Source organism: Lathamus discolor, chromosome 3 (genome assembly GCF_037157495.1).
Source record: "Lathamus discolor isolate bLatDis1 chromosome 3, bLatDis1.hap1, whole genome shotgun sequence".
In the NCBI taxonomy this organism is placed as follows: Eukaryota; Metazoa; Chordata; class Aves; order Psittaciformes; family Psittacidae; genus Lathamus; species Lathamus discolor.
Genome location: NC_088886.1, coordinates 149,215,125 through 149,230,244, shown reverse-complemented (window position 1 = coordinate 149,230,244; position 15,120 = coordinate 149,215,125). Strand labels below are relative to the sequence as shown.

Genomic DNA, 15,120 nt, shown 5'->3' with positions numbered 1-15,120 from the left:
CTTACTTCACCTTTGGCCAACCTCCAAAAGAATTAGTTTCTACACATTGTGAATGTTATAGGATTTGGTAATCATCACATGCCAATTTTCCTCCAGAGTACTGTAACTTTAGTGACTTCCACGGAGATGTTCCTGATTTATGTCTGAGTACGTGAGAGGACAAGCAGTCTACTCACATACACATCTATAAACTAAAAACTTGCTGGAAAATGATCAGCACCTTTTCGTATGAATAATACTATTCAAAACCGAAATGGATTGTATTCTCTACATGCCAAATCCTGCCGTGAATTGTAATTCTGGATTTATGACATCAGGGCCATTCTCATGACAAAGCTTCATATTATAACTCCACTGGTGAAAAATCTTTTTAAATACCTACCTGCCAGTAAGATAGCAAAGAAACCGTGCTCAGGCACTGAACAAGTGAGATTACGGCAGTGTTAATGTTTCCTTTTGAGATTTGCTCTAAAGCATTATAGTCCTTTTCCAGCTTACCTGAAAGCTGAGTACCTAGGGAGCTGCAATATGTATTATAATGATGTGCTGCATAGACAATGTTAATCAGAGAAGACAAATATAGGGCATCTTTGATAATTCTTGTGTTTTGTGTTTCAGAAGCAAGCACTTCAATTTAACAGAAAATAGTTTTAACAGTCGTTTAATATAGTGGGGTAGTTTCACCATGTTTCTCTAACGGCAGTGCTGCATTCAGTAATACTGGGAATACTGGGAATATACAAATATGGAGATGCTGCGAGGGCTGGAACAGCTCTGCTCTGAGCCAGGCTCAGAGAGCTGGGCTGGGGCAGCCTGGAGAAGAGAAGGCTCCTGAAGGGGAGACCTTAGAGCAGCTCCAGTGCCTAAAGGGGCTACAGGCAACCTGGAGAGGGGCTTGGGACAAGGGCCTGTAGGAACAGGCCAAGGGGAATGGCTTGAACCTGCCCGAGGGGAGACTGAGATGAGCTCTTAGGCAGAAGCTCTTCCCTGTGAGGGTGCTGAGGCGCTGTCACAGGGTGCCCAGAGAAGCTGTGGCTGCCCCATCCCTGGCAGTGCTCAAGGCCAGGTTGGACACAGGGGCTTGGAGCAAGCTGCTCCAGTGGAAGGGGTCCCTCCCTGTGGCAGGGGTTGGAGCTGGAGGAGCTTTAAGGTGCCTTCCAACCCAAAGCAGGCTGGGATTCTGTAATTGCTAGAGGACAGTTTTCTATAGCTGACACTTGGACTTTACCCAGCTGACTTAGAATAAACCTTTATGTTTGACACTCTGTATTTTTCTTACAAAGCAGCCTAAATATTTAATAGGTAGAGAAGTTAATTAATTTAAATTGCATAATCTTAGCCTATTTATTTTATTAATCTTTTAGAGATGGTGAGGGAGTTATTATTCTGCTGTGCTATAAGGTAAAAGTGTGGCACTCCATGCCCCATCATGCCCCATATGTAGTTTGTTCAGTCAGTGTTGCTGACTGTTCACCAGCGTCCAAGTACGCTTAGGCAAGTAGATGAGAGCCAGCTGGCTGAAAATCAACCAGGATAAGGCTGAGACAGTGATGATGGGTTACCAGAGCAAAGATTAAAGATGTTTCTCCTACTGTGGGAGTGTGCATTTTTTAGGTCAGCAGTCCTGAAGAATCACATCCTCTCCTCCAGGCAGCTATCATATCACGTAGCCATAATGATCAGAGCTGCTGCTTGCTTCTTCCTAAAAATAAGGCTTTCTTTCCACTGCAAGTCATCTAGTCAAGGTTCATCTCACTATTGTGCCTCACTTAGGTCCCAGCAAGGTACTTAAAGCAGCTTTAAGCACTCTGAAAACTGGAACAAGTACAGAAGGCTGCAGCCTCTCACTAAGCAGAGCATCCCTCTGCGAGCACACAACACCACTGCTGAAGGCTTTCCTCCAGATTCGACTTAATAGCCATCTGGGCTGGACCACGGTAGTCCAGATTTCAGACTGCTTGCCCAGTATTAAAGCAGAATAGAACCCTTCAAATCTGTTTATAACAGAGCTACAGTTACTTCCTGTGTTTAAGGACAGAACATGTGAAAGTTTGCACTTAACCAAATCACAGTCTAGGCATTTCTGTCCTTTTTTGCTCCTTCTCAGCCTTGTCTCCCTCCCATTCTGGCAGTAGGCAACCCATGAAGAAGGCACCAGCTGACATTGCTACAGCCATCATCCTGTGGGTGTCTGGATGTGGTTGACAGCCTGCACTCCTTATGGCCTCATTTGCAGGTGACAACCTAAACAGGACCTTAGCATAGATGCAGAGAGAAGACATGGAGATGTTCCCACTTGGGTGAACATCTGACTAGAATAGAATAGTTAGTGTGGAAGGAACCTACAATGTTATGTTTACCAATTTTTCCCCATTGGAAAGAAGTAACTTTAAAACAGGCCAAAATTCAAGCATCAATCTAGAAGAAATTAGAGTTTATTAGTCTTTAATTCATAGTTTATTCACTTCACCTGCATTGCAGTTAGAAACTCAGGCCAGGCAGCAGTGTCCTGCTCCCTGTATACAACACGTTTCAGTGAAGATGGCTCTTGATAGAAGTTAACTCCATGTGGTTTTTTGCAGATAATAAGAGTTTAACCATAGGCGTGCTGATCACCATTCTGTGCCTTATCTTTGCTGGATCAATCATGTATGTCAAAAGGAAGACTTTCATGAGATGGTTGTTTACAAGTAAAAAGACAACAATAGAGAAACTAAGGTATGATCATTTCCCCTAATTACACTCTAATAGACGTTAGTAGAAAGTAGCTGTAATCACGGGTGCTCTCATCTTGGCATTCATCACGGAACAGTGCGAACATGTTAGAGCCAACCTTAACAACAGTATTGACCAAGTGTGTTTAGGTTAACTTTATTGATGTCAGTGAAGAATGTAGGTTTTGGTTTGACCACATCTCTCTTTTCTTCTGCGATAAAAAATGAAGCGAAGGAAGCATTGCCTTCATTTCCATTTGCGTGAAATGGTTTCATTGCACCGCGTGGCCTTTTATCTAAACGCAGTCGAGTGAGCTGAAACTTCCATATTCGAGGTCATTACTGCTTAAATGCTAGATTCATTAGAATAGTCTCTTGGGTGTTACAAAGCTGTATTTCCACAGATTGCAGAAGCTAATTTAACAGACTACTGGTTTCTGAAAAATCAATATTTATGTTTATTCTTGCAGGAGCACTTGACAATTTTTGCTTCCCTTGTTTACTATAAAAAGTCAGGAACTCTCTGCAAAAATCTCCTTCTGAAAAGAGGCTCCAGATTAAAAGAAACGTGATAAAGCGGAATGTCGTGTTCTATAAATAAATGCTTGTGTTGCAGGTCTGTGAGTCCAGCAAGACCTTCCGGTTCATCTGAACCTAATCATCATGTTCCTACCACATCTCTCAGTAAAAATCTCATCAGGAAACCACAAAATACAAACATGCAAAAAGTGAGTCTCTAAATAGTGTTTTTTAAAAAGAAAATCTATCTATACCTGTATTTATATATATAGGATCTCATTTAAGTAACATAACACAATTATTACATGATCTTAATATTATATAGAACTAACAGTATGTAAAGTGAAAGAAGATAGAGGTTTCAAAATACCTTTATTGCTTCCGAGCTTTAGACAGGTGGAAATATCAAGTGCAGAAAAGGATAGTTTAGTCTCCAGGACAAAGCCAGACATCTTACACCAGAACACTACATCCGAAGGGCAAAGGATTAGTGCTTCAGTAGGACTCTGGAAGCTGTCAGTTGCGTCTCTGGTTGCAGAGGTCTTGAGTGTAGATGAAAGCAGAATAGAAGAGAAAAGCAAACAACAGATTTGAAAGCAGCAATGCTTATGTTTAAAGTTTACAGCGTTTGGTTGGTGTTTTTTATAGAGAGATGGTCCAAGAAGACCGCTGCCATATCAGATCATTGACATTAGTAACCCTGTGAAGACACATGATTTGCCACCTTTAAAAACACCTCAGCGAGTCCTACCACCCCTTCCCCAGCCACCGTGTCACCAAGCTGTGCCTGAAAGACCCTTGCCAGCTAACCCTTCACTGAGGTTCACCCAGGTAACCACTGATTTTCTTTAAGCTTCTTTTCTATTGGATATCTAGCGTGTGAGTATCTCCATGAGGAATGAGGTGTTTTCTCATCTTTCACATTGGCCTTTTCCCACAGTATCTCCTTTATACTCTGTGCAAGTTTAGAAATGTGGTGTGGATATATTGGTTTATTCCAGCCGAGGCCATGATCCTAAAATGTAGGATCCTGAACTCTCTCTTCACCACTCAAAAGACACAACAGTATAAACAAGCTCCATATTACAGGCAAAAAGGCTCATCTTGCAAGCTGCCCAAGCGAAGGCAAAACAATAGAGTTTATTAGTAAGTTGCCAAATACGTTGATATGGTTTAGGAAGTCAAGCTGCAGATGCCTTCTGCAAAAGCAAAAGATGTATTAGCTTGATGCGCCTCTGTTCTGCCAACGGGTGTATGAATCGAGGTTATTTCCCCAGAGCACAGATATAAAAAGCAGGCTTGTAATTACCCACACTACTTAATGTAGATGTACCTTTCATTGCAATGTTTAAACAGAGCTGGTAACCCCCTTTTTTTTTGTAATAAGATGCACTTGAAGGTGATATTCAGGGTAGATTAAGTTGTCTGTGCAATTTTCTATGTTAAATTGTCTCTTTTCTTGTCACTGGCTTCTCTCTTTTGGTTGCATTCGTAGCATGACTGTGTCTAAGCAAAGGAATCAGGCACCCAGCTATTTCTGTTCCATAGATGTTGTGCTATTCTGGATATAGCACAAGATTAAAATGAAGTGAATATCTTTATCACCAGCTATCTTAAATGAGCACCACATTGATTTGGATGTGCATACTGCTATTCAATACTCAAATAGCTGTGCCTTGAGTGACTGTGTCTATCTAAACCTAGCGAGGATGTCCAAGGACAGAGCAACTTCTTCCTGCAGCAACTTTGTGAGCTACTCTGAGACACTTTCCTAGTGATTTATAGGAGGATATAGCTATGAGAATCAGTTGCTGAAGTGCAGTGCTTTGAAAAGCAGTTGTAAAAATAACACAGGAAGAAAAAGGATGAGACGGTTCTGAGCTGCCATGGCAGTGTGCTTACGTATTATGACAGCAGAAAAAATGGAGCTATGGATCATTTTGTCTAAATCTGAACATAAATCATTCAGGTTAGACCCAACTTCTACAAGTGTAGACAGTTTAATTGCCTTCAAAGTATTTAAGCTTTTTCTTCTTCCCTTTTTCATCTTGCTAGTCGCTTATTTTCCTTTGCAGGGGAGCTGGAAATACTGATTCTTTCTAAAATCAATTTTATAGGAAAAATGAAGGAGTATTGGTTTGTGTTGCTTTTGTCTTTAGAAGAAGAAATTTCTTCTATTTCCTCTTATGTAGCTACTTATAAGCTTACAGTGTCTCCCGCTAGCAGAAGACAGATGGAGAAGAGGCCTTCCAAGAAAAGTAACCATTTTTCATTCTGATGGTGTGTCTGTATCTGCCCCAGCCTGTCATCTCGCTTCAAAGCAGCCCAATGCATGACTGCAATTCATGTTCCAAAGTGCCCTCCCCTTCAAACCCCACATAAAGTGCAAGGTGGAATACCAATCTCTAGTACTGTCATCACGAAAGACTGACAGATCTGAAACTGCCAAAAAGCTATTCGGTTTGACAGCTCAAATCAGTTGTGGCATCAAGCAAAATACGCTGGTTTTGTTGCTGCATGAAGTAGAAGTAGGGCAAACCGGGGACCAGCGCAAGGCAGCCTATTGAATAAACCAGCATGGCTTCTTCCAAAATTGTGTCCATATCCTCAGTTCAAGATTGCGAGAAACAGCTACTTTTTATATCCCAGAAAACACTGTATGGGAAGGAAATCATCTCTTCTGAAGAGTTTTGCTCCCTCAAAGCCTGGAACAAGTAAATTAACTTGAGAATAGTTTTTGGGCTAGTTTATATAGATATTATTTAATGTATTGCTTCAGCACTCTCTTGGAAGTGCATCCATCAGGTCATCAAGAGGAAGCACTTTAAAAATCATTGCTACATCCATAATATCCTCCAGATGCTCAGTACTCCAGTACAGCACTGAAGAAGAGGATCCGAAACCATTCACTGTTTCTATGGCTTCACAGCTGCTTCCTTCTGCTTCTCCCTTGCAAGAAGGAGATTGAAGCACAAGCTACATTCCTGCTGCCTTTGGGCTTAGAGCAGTGGATAGATAAGGCACAACTTACTAAGCAGACTCTACGACAACTCTCCTCCTCTCTAGTGCCTGTTGAGAAAGCAATGAATGATCCATATTATTTTGCTATAAAATTTCCTTTCTGATGTAAATAGTAAAAAAACACCACAACAAAAATAACCCAAATTAAACACAAATTATCTGTTGCCAAGTTTAATGTTTAACAAACTTTTGATTAATATACAGCTTTTTCTTATTTCAAATGCTCTTACAAGGCAAACTTAATTTATGAGGCAGATTCACAGTCAGCATAAATCAGCACAGCACCACTGAAATCAAGGAAAGGGTTCAGTCCATGCATTCTAATTTGATTGCGTCCACTTGGTTTTGCTGGTATTCAGTTGCTGCCTCTGATGCTGTCATCATCTTATTACCAAAATATGTCTCATATTTTACAGGTCATCCTTATTACAGGAAATGCAGCTTTGTGCTTTTACTTTTCCCCTTAGTAAAACTGAGCTGGGTTCACCTTCTGCTCACTCTGCCACAGCTACTCCTGTCAATATCTTGCCTCAGACTGGCTGTTGACATAGAGGGCTAACACAAATTAAGATCCCATCTAAATAGGTTGAGGAAGATAGATAACCCTTCTCACCCAGTGCGTCGCAGGCAAGAACCTTTCCAGTTGCTTATTTAAAAATCTGTGAAAAAAATTAAAGCTTCATGCACCTGATGGCTTTGTAGCTGCTCAATAGCAGAACTCTGGTTTTCTGCCTAGCAGAAAAAGAGGTCATGGCGATATTTAAAACAATGCTTCCCCAAATGCAGGCACAGTAAATGCATGAAATGCTAAGTTGTTGATATAAACCTGGACAAAGAAATCCCTCCATAAACTCTTTGTACTGAAGAGCTGCAGTTCTGTAGGGGTGAAAATGAGCTGGGAAGAAGGAGAGATGAAGCGGAGAAGCACCACTATGGTGATGCTATGAACTGTGTTCTAGTCTTGCCAGGACATCAGAGGCTACAGCAAGTTTCCACACATTTTAACAGAAAAACCATACAATTCTGTGGCACAGAAAGAATATAAAAACACCATCTTGTAACGTCAGTTTGTGGGAGGGGATTCATTTCGTCAATTTTCTTTTCCCCTGCTTCCAAGGATGTTTGTTTTCCTGATGTCATTTTCCTGTGCTGGCATCTCCTTTCTATGAAGTGCTCCTTCATTTTGCTTCATCTCAGCCATTACAGGATCTCCATCTCAATTTTCATTGAATTCCCTCTCCACTCCTTCTTTCTTTTACCCTTTCTTACCAGCTTGCCACATTAAACTTTCTGTCAAGGCACTTTGCTGCTTCCTCCTCAAGAGTATAAAGTCATTCTTGCAAGCTCTGGGGAAGAAAGAAAGAAGAAATCAGAGTTATATTTACAATATGATTGATGTTTCAACAAACTTCCTCTCATGGATGAGTCTTCTGGAATAAGAGGGCCTAAAGAATTAGTTTGGCTTAGGCATTGAAGATGATCTTAATGCTGAGCTGTGAGAGGATGCTCCCTCTACAGCCGAAGAACTGTTCTAGACAGCATATCTGGATTAGCCATTTCAGCCAGCTTCCCCTGCAAAAAGAAGCAGGGGAAAGGCAACTGCTAAGGTTCCACTAGTACTTATCTACAACGAGCTTCTCAGAAAGTCGGTCTACTATCAGGTGTTGCAAGTGGTGATTAGACATAGGACACTGCAGTTCTCTTTTTGTTCATTCATCCATACCAGATCTTAAGCTCTTCAGACCTTTGTTTCTCTAGACTGCTGAACCTGGATCCGTCTCTCTTCCCAGTGGTACCTGGGCTTTCTGCTAGTTGAAGAGTAAACACAAATCATGCAATAACAAATAGGGACTGATCAAGCAAACAGCTGAATACTTATGTGATGAGACTAATTCATGAGGTTAATCATGTAAAAGGACTTGAGGGAAAAGGCCACTTCTGTGAAAGCAAGTCAAGAGAAGGAAGGTTTTGGTTGTTTTCTTTATAATGCTGATGTTTGTGTATTCATTACAACATGGTTTTGTAACTGTTGTCACACCCAAGGTGATGATGCACACACATATAAAGTAATGAACATACATTATGATTTTAACAAAATAATTATTACAGAAACAACTTACCTTTGTATTTTACTGCAGAGGTAATTCAGTTATTTTAAACGTATCAGCGCCTGCTGTGACCTAACTTGTTCTGAAGTGGTACATTTCACTTCAAAACACACACACGAAGACTTCATTGGGTAAGAAATACAGTGCACAAAGTAAACTTTGGTTAAGAAATCCCGATGGTAAGGTTTCTCTTCTTAAGAGTTTTAAGGTTCTAGTTCTGTATCGTGGGAAACGATCATGTCTTGAAGAACTTCCTTTGCTAGTGTTAAATTAAAGTCTGACTTTGAACAGGCTAGCCCTAAAAGGCAAAGCTACATGGAGTATTTGCAAGCATGCTCTTTATTTCATCATTTTCCAGGCCGGATTGCTTCAGGAATATTTGCAATTATTTTGACCTCCAAAGACAGAGCTCACGGACAAACTTCTCGTAGCAGAGATCTTTACCTTGGTTTATGGTGTGAGTCCTTCTGGATGACACTCAGGCTGATTTTAATAGTGAACGTGAGATCTGGCCATAACAATAAGTTAAAATAAGAAACTTGTTTCATGTTGCAATTTCTCACTCACTCAAGAACTAGTACGTGTTCTGCCAAGAGTGAAAAAGTAGAGGGACATAAGAGGGACATTCTATACGGCTTGAAAATGTAGTTTGTGGTAAATTTGGAATGACTCTATATGAGGTTTATTTAAGCTCCCACATTTTCTTCCTTGTCAAAATGCCTACTGATAGTCAACCTGCATTTCCTTCTTCAAAGAGCACTCCTTGGCCGTGAAAAGTAAGAAAACAAAGGGATGTTCAAAAAAAAATAGTGAAAAGTTGTATTTTATTCCTGAGCAATTCATGCTTCTGCTTGTTTCGAATACGTCTTTTAGGGGATCTTTAACTAGATCATGCTTCTAAGCTCTTCTTGTTTCTTTCTGTCAGCTTTACTAATGGCAGTTGTGGCAAACTAATAATAAAGATTAAAATAATTTAGAAAAGGCATGACTACGCAGTTCAAATAACAGAAGGATCTGATGTGAGTTTTTGATACATTGAAGAGTATTTGTGTGCCCTGAGCAAGTCACTTAATCTATCCCAGTTTTTCATAACGAAGACCACAAATAGACATGTTACCATGTTTGCAGTGTTTCAGGGACCACACAGAAGAGACATGAGCTCATGCCTGACAGCAGATGACTTCTGTTCTTCATTAATGAATCATTTAATTCCACAGAATGAAAGCACAGCAGCATTGCTAAAAACATTCCGCAGATGCTACCAATTCAAACTGGACTTGAGCAGTTTGGTTTTGTGGTCATCTGAATTTGCATTTTAAAGTCATTTCTAGTATTTCCATCTTCTTATATAGCTACTTTTACAGTGTTGTAAAAAGCCAGGTTGGGCACAGGGGCTTGGAGCAACCTGCTCCAGTGGAAGGGGTCCCTGCCCGTGGCAGGGGTTGGAGCAGGATACGCTTTAAGGTCCCTTCCAATACAAACCAGTCTGGGATTCTAAGATACTCTGAACTTACCTTCCATTTCTCTCAGTTGTTGCTATGTTAATTATGCCATGTCAAATCCAAAGATTAATATGCTTTCATGCTTTATAATAGGAAAACCACAAACCAAACCCTCCTCAGAAGCCTCTACCAGCAGACCCTCTGACCAAAGCGCGCTACAACAGCGCATGCACAGCAGTGCCTGGACACACAAAACCTCTGCCACATGTTACTCCTGTAAGGTTAGTTCTATTTAAAATACCTTGGCTTACAGCACTTTGCTCAATGGCAGGTCTATAATGTCCTGAGTATTCATGCTCTGCTGTAACTATTGCTGAGAGCTATGCAACAACCATTTGCTATTTGTTATAAACGGGCTGATTCTCACTGGGAGCATATCAGCATAATTGCACTGCCTTCCACAAAAGTATGAGAATTGATACTGCACATGAAGGTTTGCCTGTAAGCACCTGACTTTATATTTCCAAAACCTGCCCAAGAAATACAGTTCCTTTCAAAAGAAAGGGGTTAATAAGCAGCGATTTAAAGAGAAACAAAGCTCTCACTGAAGACTAATTTCCTACTCAGACCACCTACAGCATGAGGCTGAGAACTGAATGCTGCTAAGTTCAACCACCAATAAAAGCGATTTTCTGTTCACACGCTTCATAATGGAATGTCAATTTATATCATCTGAAAATAATGCCCGAAACACTCGGCGAGCACACAAATTGTACCCTTCAAGAAAAAAGGATGCTGGAAAAAAGTAAAATGGACATGAAATAACCATGCTCAGTGTTAATGGGCAAAGTCCATGGTATTTTCTCACTCAATATTCTTTGGTTTCCTAAACATAAGAAGTGAACTCCTAGGAAGATAAAAGTAGTATTTTAAGTGTCAAGAATCCTGTGACTGAGACACTTAATTGCTCATATAAATTAAGACTAGGATGAAGTTTCCTAATACTTCTAATAAAAAGCCTGCAAGAGTTAACTTTGACTAAGCTCCTAGCTGTCCAGAGAAGCTGTGGCTGCCCCATCCCTGGAAGTGTTCAAAGCCAGGTTGGACGGGGCTTGAAGCAACCTGCTTTAGTGGAAGGTGTCCCTGTCCATGGCAGGGGTTGGAACTGGATGAGCTTTAAGGTCCCTTCCAAAATACAAACGAGGCTGGGATTCTGTGAGTTTTGAATAGGAAGAGAGAGAAACAGAGAGTTTAAAGGACAACACCTGAAACACTGAGCTAGCTTATCCAGCTGGCCAGGCAGCAACTGAGTCTCATGACATTTCTTGACATATGTCTCATGACATATAGCAATGTCTGATCCCCGCCGCAGTATGAGAGTCCCATGCTACATGTCTGAAGTTAAGTTGGATGCCTCTAAGAGGTTTTACCATGCCCCAAGAGTGATGCTGGCACTGAGAACCAACAGAAGCTTAAATAACAATTTGCTGTTTTCTTTCTTTCCAACAGACCTGCTCCTAAGCATCCACCACAAGTATCCAGGTCCAGCAACACTGCTGATGTGAAATGAGTAGAAAATCTGACACCTTTATTTTAATAAGTGAAGACAGAAGTTTGCACTATCTTTAAACTCCAGCTGGAGTTCATTTTTACGACAATACTTAGGATTTTTAATGTTTAAAACAGCATTATTTTTAAGAATTCTGAGCTACTGCCTCTGGTGCTGTGCTGTGCTATGGTGCTCTGTATACTTGCTCAGGTACTTGTAAATTATTAATTTATGTTGAATATTTATTACAGTGCAGTGCACTGTAGTAGATATTTTTACCATAGCTGAGTTTTCCTAAGAAGGAAGCCGTTTTTTTGTAATATTCCCTTGAACTTGAATAATTCTGCTCTATTGGTCCTATGTAGAGTTTGTAGTTTTGATCTGTTCTTTAAGGAGTGCTGATCCTCATGGATAAATCAAAGGAATAAGCAACTCAGTCTCAATAGTTTATAGCAAGCTTTTGACTAAGTATGTCAGGGTAAAGAAAAAGAAACTCTTCTGGAACATGGTGAAACGCCCGATATCTGCACACAGATGTGTAACATATGTATGTAACCAAAGTACCGCTCAGTGCTAGCAGTTGTACTGTAAGTCCAGTTTTCACATTCCTGTTTGAAATCAATGGGAAATCTGTGCTGAAAGAGGATGTATTCGCTTTGGACAAGTTCTCTTTACTGAAGAAGTACTGTATATCATAAAACTGTATTTTTGTTAACCTCATTTTCCTCAACCCAATATGGTTATCACATACCAGTGCAGATATCTGGCCTCCCAGTGTCATTATCTTCTTGATGCTTTGGTGATTAAATTCAGCTACACTGTGTAAGGTACCATCTCACTATGATGCATAGCTGTCCTGTTTAAACTGACATGAAATTACACACAGGGGGTGGGGGGAAGCCAAGCATTACAAATTACATTTTAAGAATCAACTATTATCCTTATTTCTTTTGCCTCATCGCTCTGCTTATCAACTGTATTTTGCATATTTACTACTGTTTTGTATGTAACTTCTAAAATATTGTTCTGGGTTCTTTAATTTTCACATCAAAATGCGTATTTTAACCCATAGACTTTGGTTATCCTAAAAAATGGGGGGAAAAAATCATCTCTTTACTATGTGGTAGCATTACATCTGATCTGTACCATCTCAGTAGCACTGCTGAATACGGTTGTTTCACCTATGCTGTAATAAAAACAAGTTTCAAATATCAGTTGAAATAGAGGGAGAAGGAACTAATGCCTTATATAGGTTAGTTTCCTCATTGCTTGTAGTTTTTGTTTCTTTAAGCAAAAATAAAAGCATTGATAGAGACTTGGATCTCGTTTCAGTACATGCAATTGGTTTTCATTTTCCCAGATATTCCCCCAAAATCAGGTTGCTTGATAAACTAAATGAACAAAATAAACCACAGTTTAGTTTGTTGCTGAATAGAAGTAAACGCTTCACAAAAAGCATTTTAGTTCTTAAAGCAACTCTTAACAGCAGCAACATTGCTTAGTGTATGAAGAATCACTACAACAGCAGGGTGCTAACTTATCCGAGGCTCAGCAACGGAGTTAAAGCCAAAATGATGCTTTTTTCTATTTTACCTGTTTTTTATTTAAAACACTAATTTCTTCCTGTCAACTGTAGCTTTGTATCTAAAACAGGGGGGAGGAGGGGGGGAACCTCAATTTGAAGCAGATACATTATCTCAGTTTCATTGTTTGAATACTCCCATTTTTAGAACAACAAGTCATCATGCTGTTTCAGAATGTTTCTGATAACTGCTGAAAATCATAAGATGAAGCTATACGTAGTGAAAGAAGAAGGTGAAATTAAATAAATTAAAAAGTTTGTGTTATCTACCTTCATCAGAAATTCTATCATCTGAATTTAACGTGTTATCTACCTTCATCAGAAATTCTATCATCTGAATTTAACGGCAGCAGCTTAGCATGTGTATAAACTTAAAGCTTTGAAGTAACCTTTAGGTTTCAACATAAACGTGACCCACCTCTGCAGTCTTACAAGTATAGATATAGAAATACCCATGCAAGGCATGCAGTCCTACCCCTGTAATTGTAAGCAGCCATCTCACCCACACTGAGTTTAGGACCATCCACACACCTGGGACCAGAGCACACCAAAGCTGGAAAGATGCTCAGGTGATGCTGAGAATAAGCCTGGAGAAGAGAAGGCTGCATGGAGACCTCATAGCAGCCTTCTAGTACCTGAAGGGGGCCTATAGGGATGCTGGGGAGGGACTCTTCGTCAGGGACTGTAGTGACAGGACAAGGGGTAACGGGTTAAAACTGAAGCAGGGGAAGTTTAGATTGGATCTAAGGAGGAAATTCTTTCCTGTGAGGGTGGTGAGGCACTGGAAGGGGTTGCCCAGGGAGGTTGTGAGTGCTCCATCCCTGGCAGTGTTCAAGGCCAGGTTGGATGAAGCCTTGTGTGGGATGGTTTAGTGTGAGGTGTCCCTGTCCATGGCAGGGGGGTTGGAACTGGATGATCTTGAGGTCCTTTCCAACCCTAACTATTCTATGATTCTATGCTGAGAACCTGTTAGGCATATAGGTGAGTGCCTCCTTCCAGCCAGAGAGAAAACACACACTTCTTCATGTATGAAGGAAGATGGCAGAAGCATGATGGGACACTGCTAGGAGACCTGGTCCCAGCACAGTGGAGTTTTAAGACTGAAATGCCCGGATGGTCATACTGGTGTGCAACCCACAAGGAGTCCATTACCTGGTTGATGGACCAGAAGCTGACCAACGCCACAAATACAAACACACACTGCCTGGTGTCACATCTGTTGTTGCTAGAGGAAGGCAAAGTCCATCCAGCCATTCATCACTGATGAGGTAGGAGAGGCTATCAAAGGCTTCTGCAGTTGAGCGGCAGGAGCCCAGGGGCAATGGGGCTTCACTAATGTGATACCTTTTACTGCTTTTAACAATTCATCGATAGAAAGCACAATCTGGGAATAAAATACGTTTAAACAAGCTGTGATTACTGTGCAGAAAAGTATATGTCAAATTTACTAACTATTGGCGCTGAAACAAGCAGCTGAAGCATATGCATCCAGTGACATGGAATGTAGTCTTACAGTTCAGAATGCATGATTAAATGCATGTATTAGCTAATGGATTTACCATCTTATGGTAGACATGGCTAAAGCTAGAGATTTTTAGCTGTTTGGAAAAAAAAAACCAACATTGTTCCCTATCTGAAACAAGGGCAAGCAAACTCAAATAGCCTATAAAATACATGCTATCATTACTTAAACCAACAAAAGGTAGTTTCTGGCATCCTACAAGCCAATTTTCTTCATAGCAAAACAGACAAGAAGATCCAAAGAAGCTTCTCCTTAGAAAATCTAAAGATGACTTTTAACAAGGTTGGCTGAGAAATGCCAATTTTTTAACTAAAGGGACAGTCATGAAAGTAGAAAAGATCTTGAAGAGAGGGAAGCAATAGAGATGAACAAAACGAGTAATTCAGCATTTAATTTCCAGCAGCTTAAAGACAGTTTGTAACATCCTCAGGGGGATGCCGAAAAATATGTTTGCTTGTTTGATTTTCTTGCTTTACATCTAACTGCATGCAAGAGGGTTTTGGGTTTGTTGTAAGAAAACAGTGACTGTAAGCCCTGTAGACAGATACACTTAAATACAGGAGAGCATGCTGAAGAGGAGGCTGAGCTCCACTATTCGATGAGCACCAAGCACCCAGAAACCTGAATACCAGAGGTGAACCAGGCATGTTACAGCGTTTAACT

General features: G+C 40.5%; 1 protein-coding gene across 3 annotated transcripts in view; it reads left to right on the top strand.

The window, feature by feature from the left end:
* ADAM12 (ADAM metallopeptidase domain 12) overlaps window positions 1-12,668 on the top strand; it is a 196,764-nt gene extending 184,096 nt beyond the window's left edge. For all 3 annotated transcript variants that reach the window (XM_065672471.1, XM_065672470.1, XM_065672472.1), the window contains 5 exons: window positions 2,583-2,718; window positions 3,331-3,442; window positions 3,882-4,064; window positions 9,958-10,085; window positions 11,314-12,668. In XM_065672471.1, the coding sequence (XP_065528543.1) occupies window positions 2,583-2,718; window positions 3,331-3,442; window positions 3,882-4,064; window positions 9,958-10,085; window positions 11,314-11,374 (620 nt within the window). In that variant the 3' untranslated portion in view covers window positions 11,375-12,668. The remainder of the gene's footprint in view (window positions 1-2,582; window positions 2,719-3,330; window positions 3,443-3,881; window positions 4,065-9,957; window positions 10,086-11,313) is intronic.
* Window positions 12,669-15,120: the final 2,452 nt, after the last annotated feature.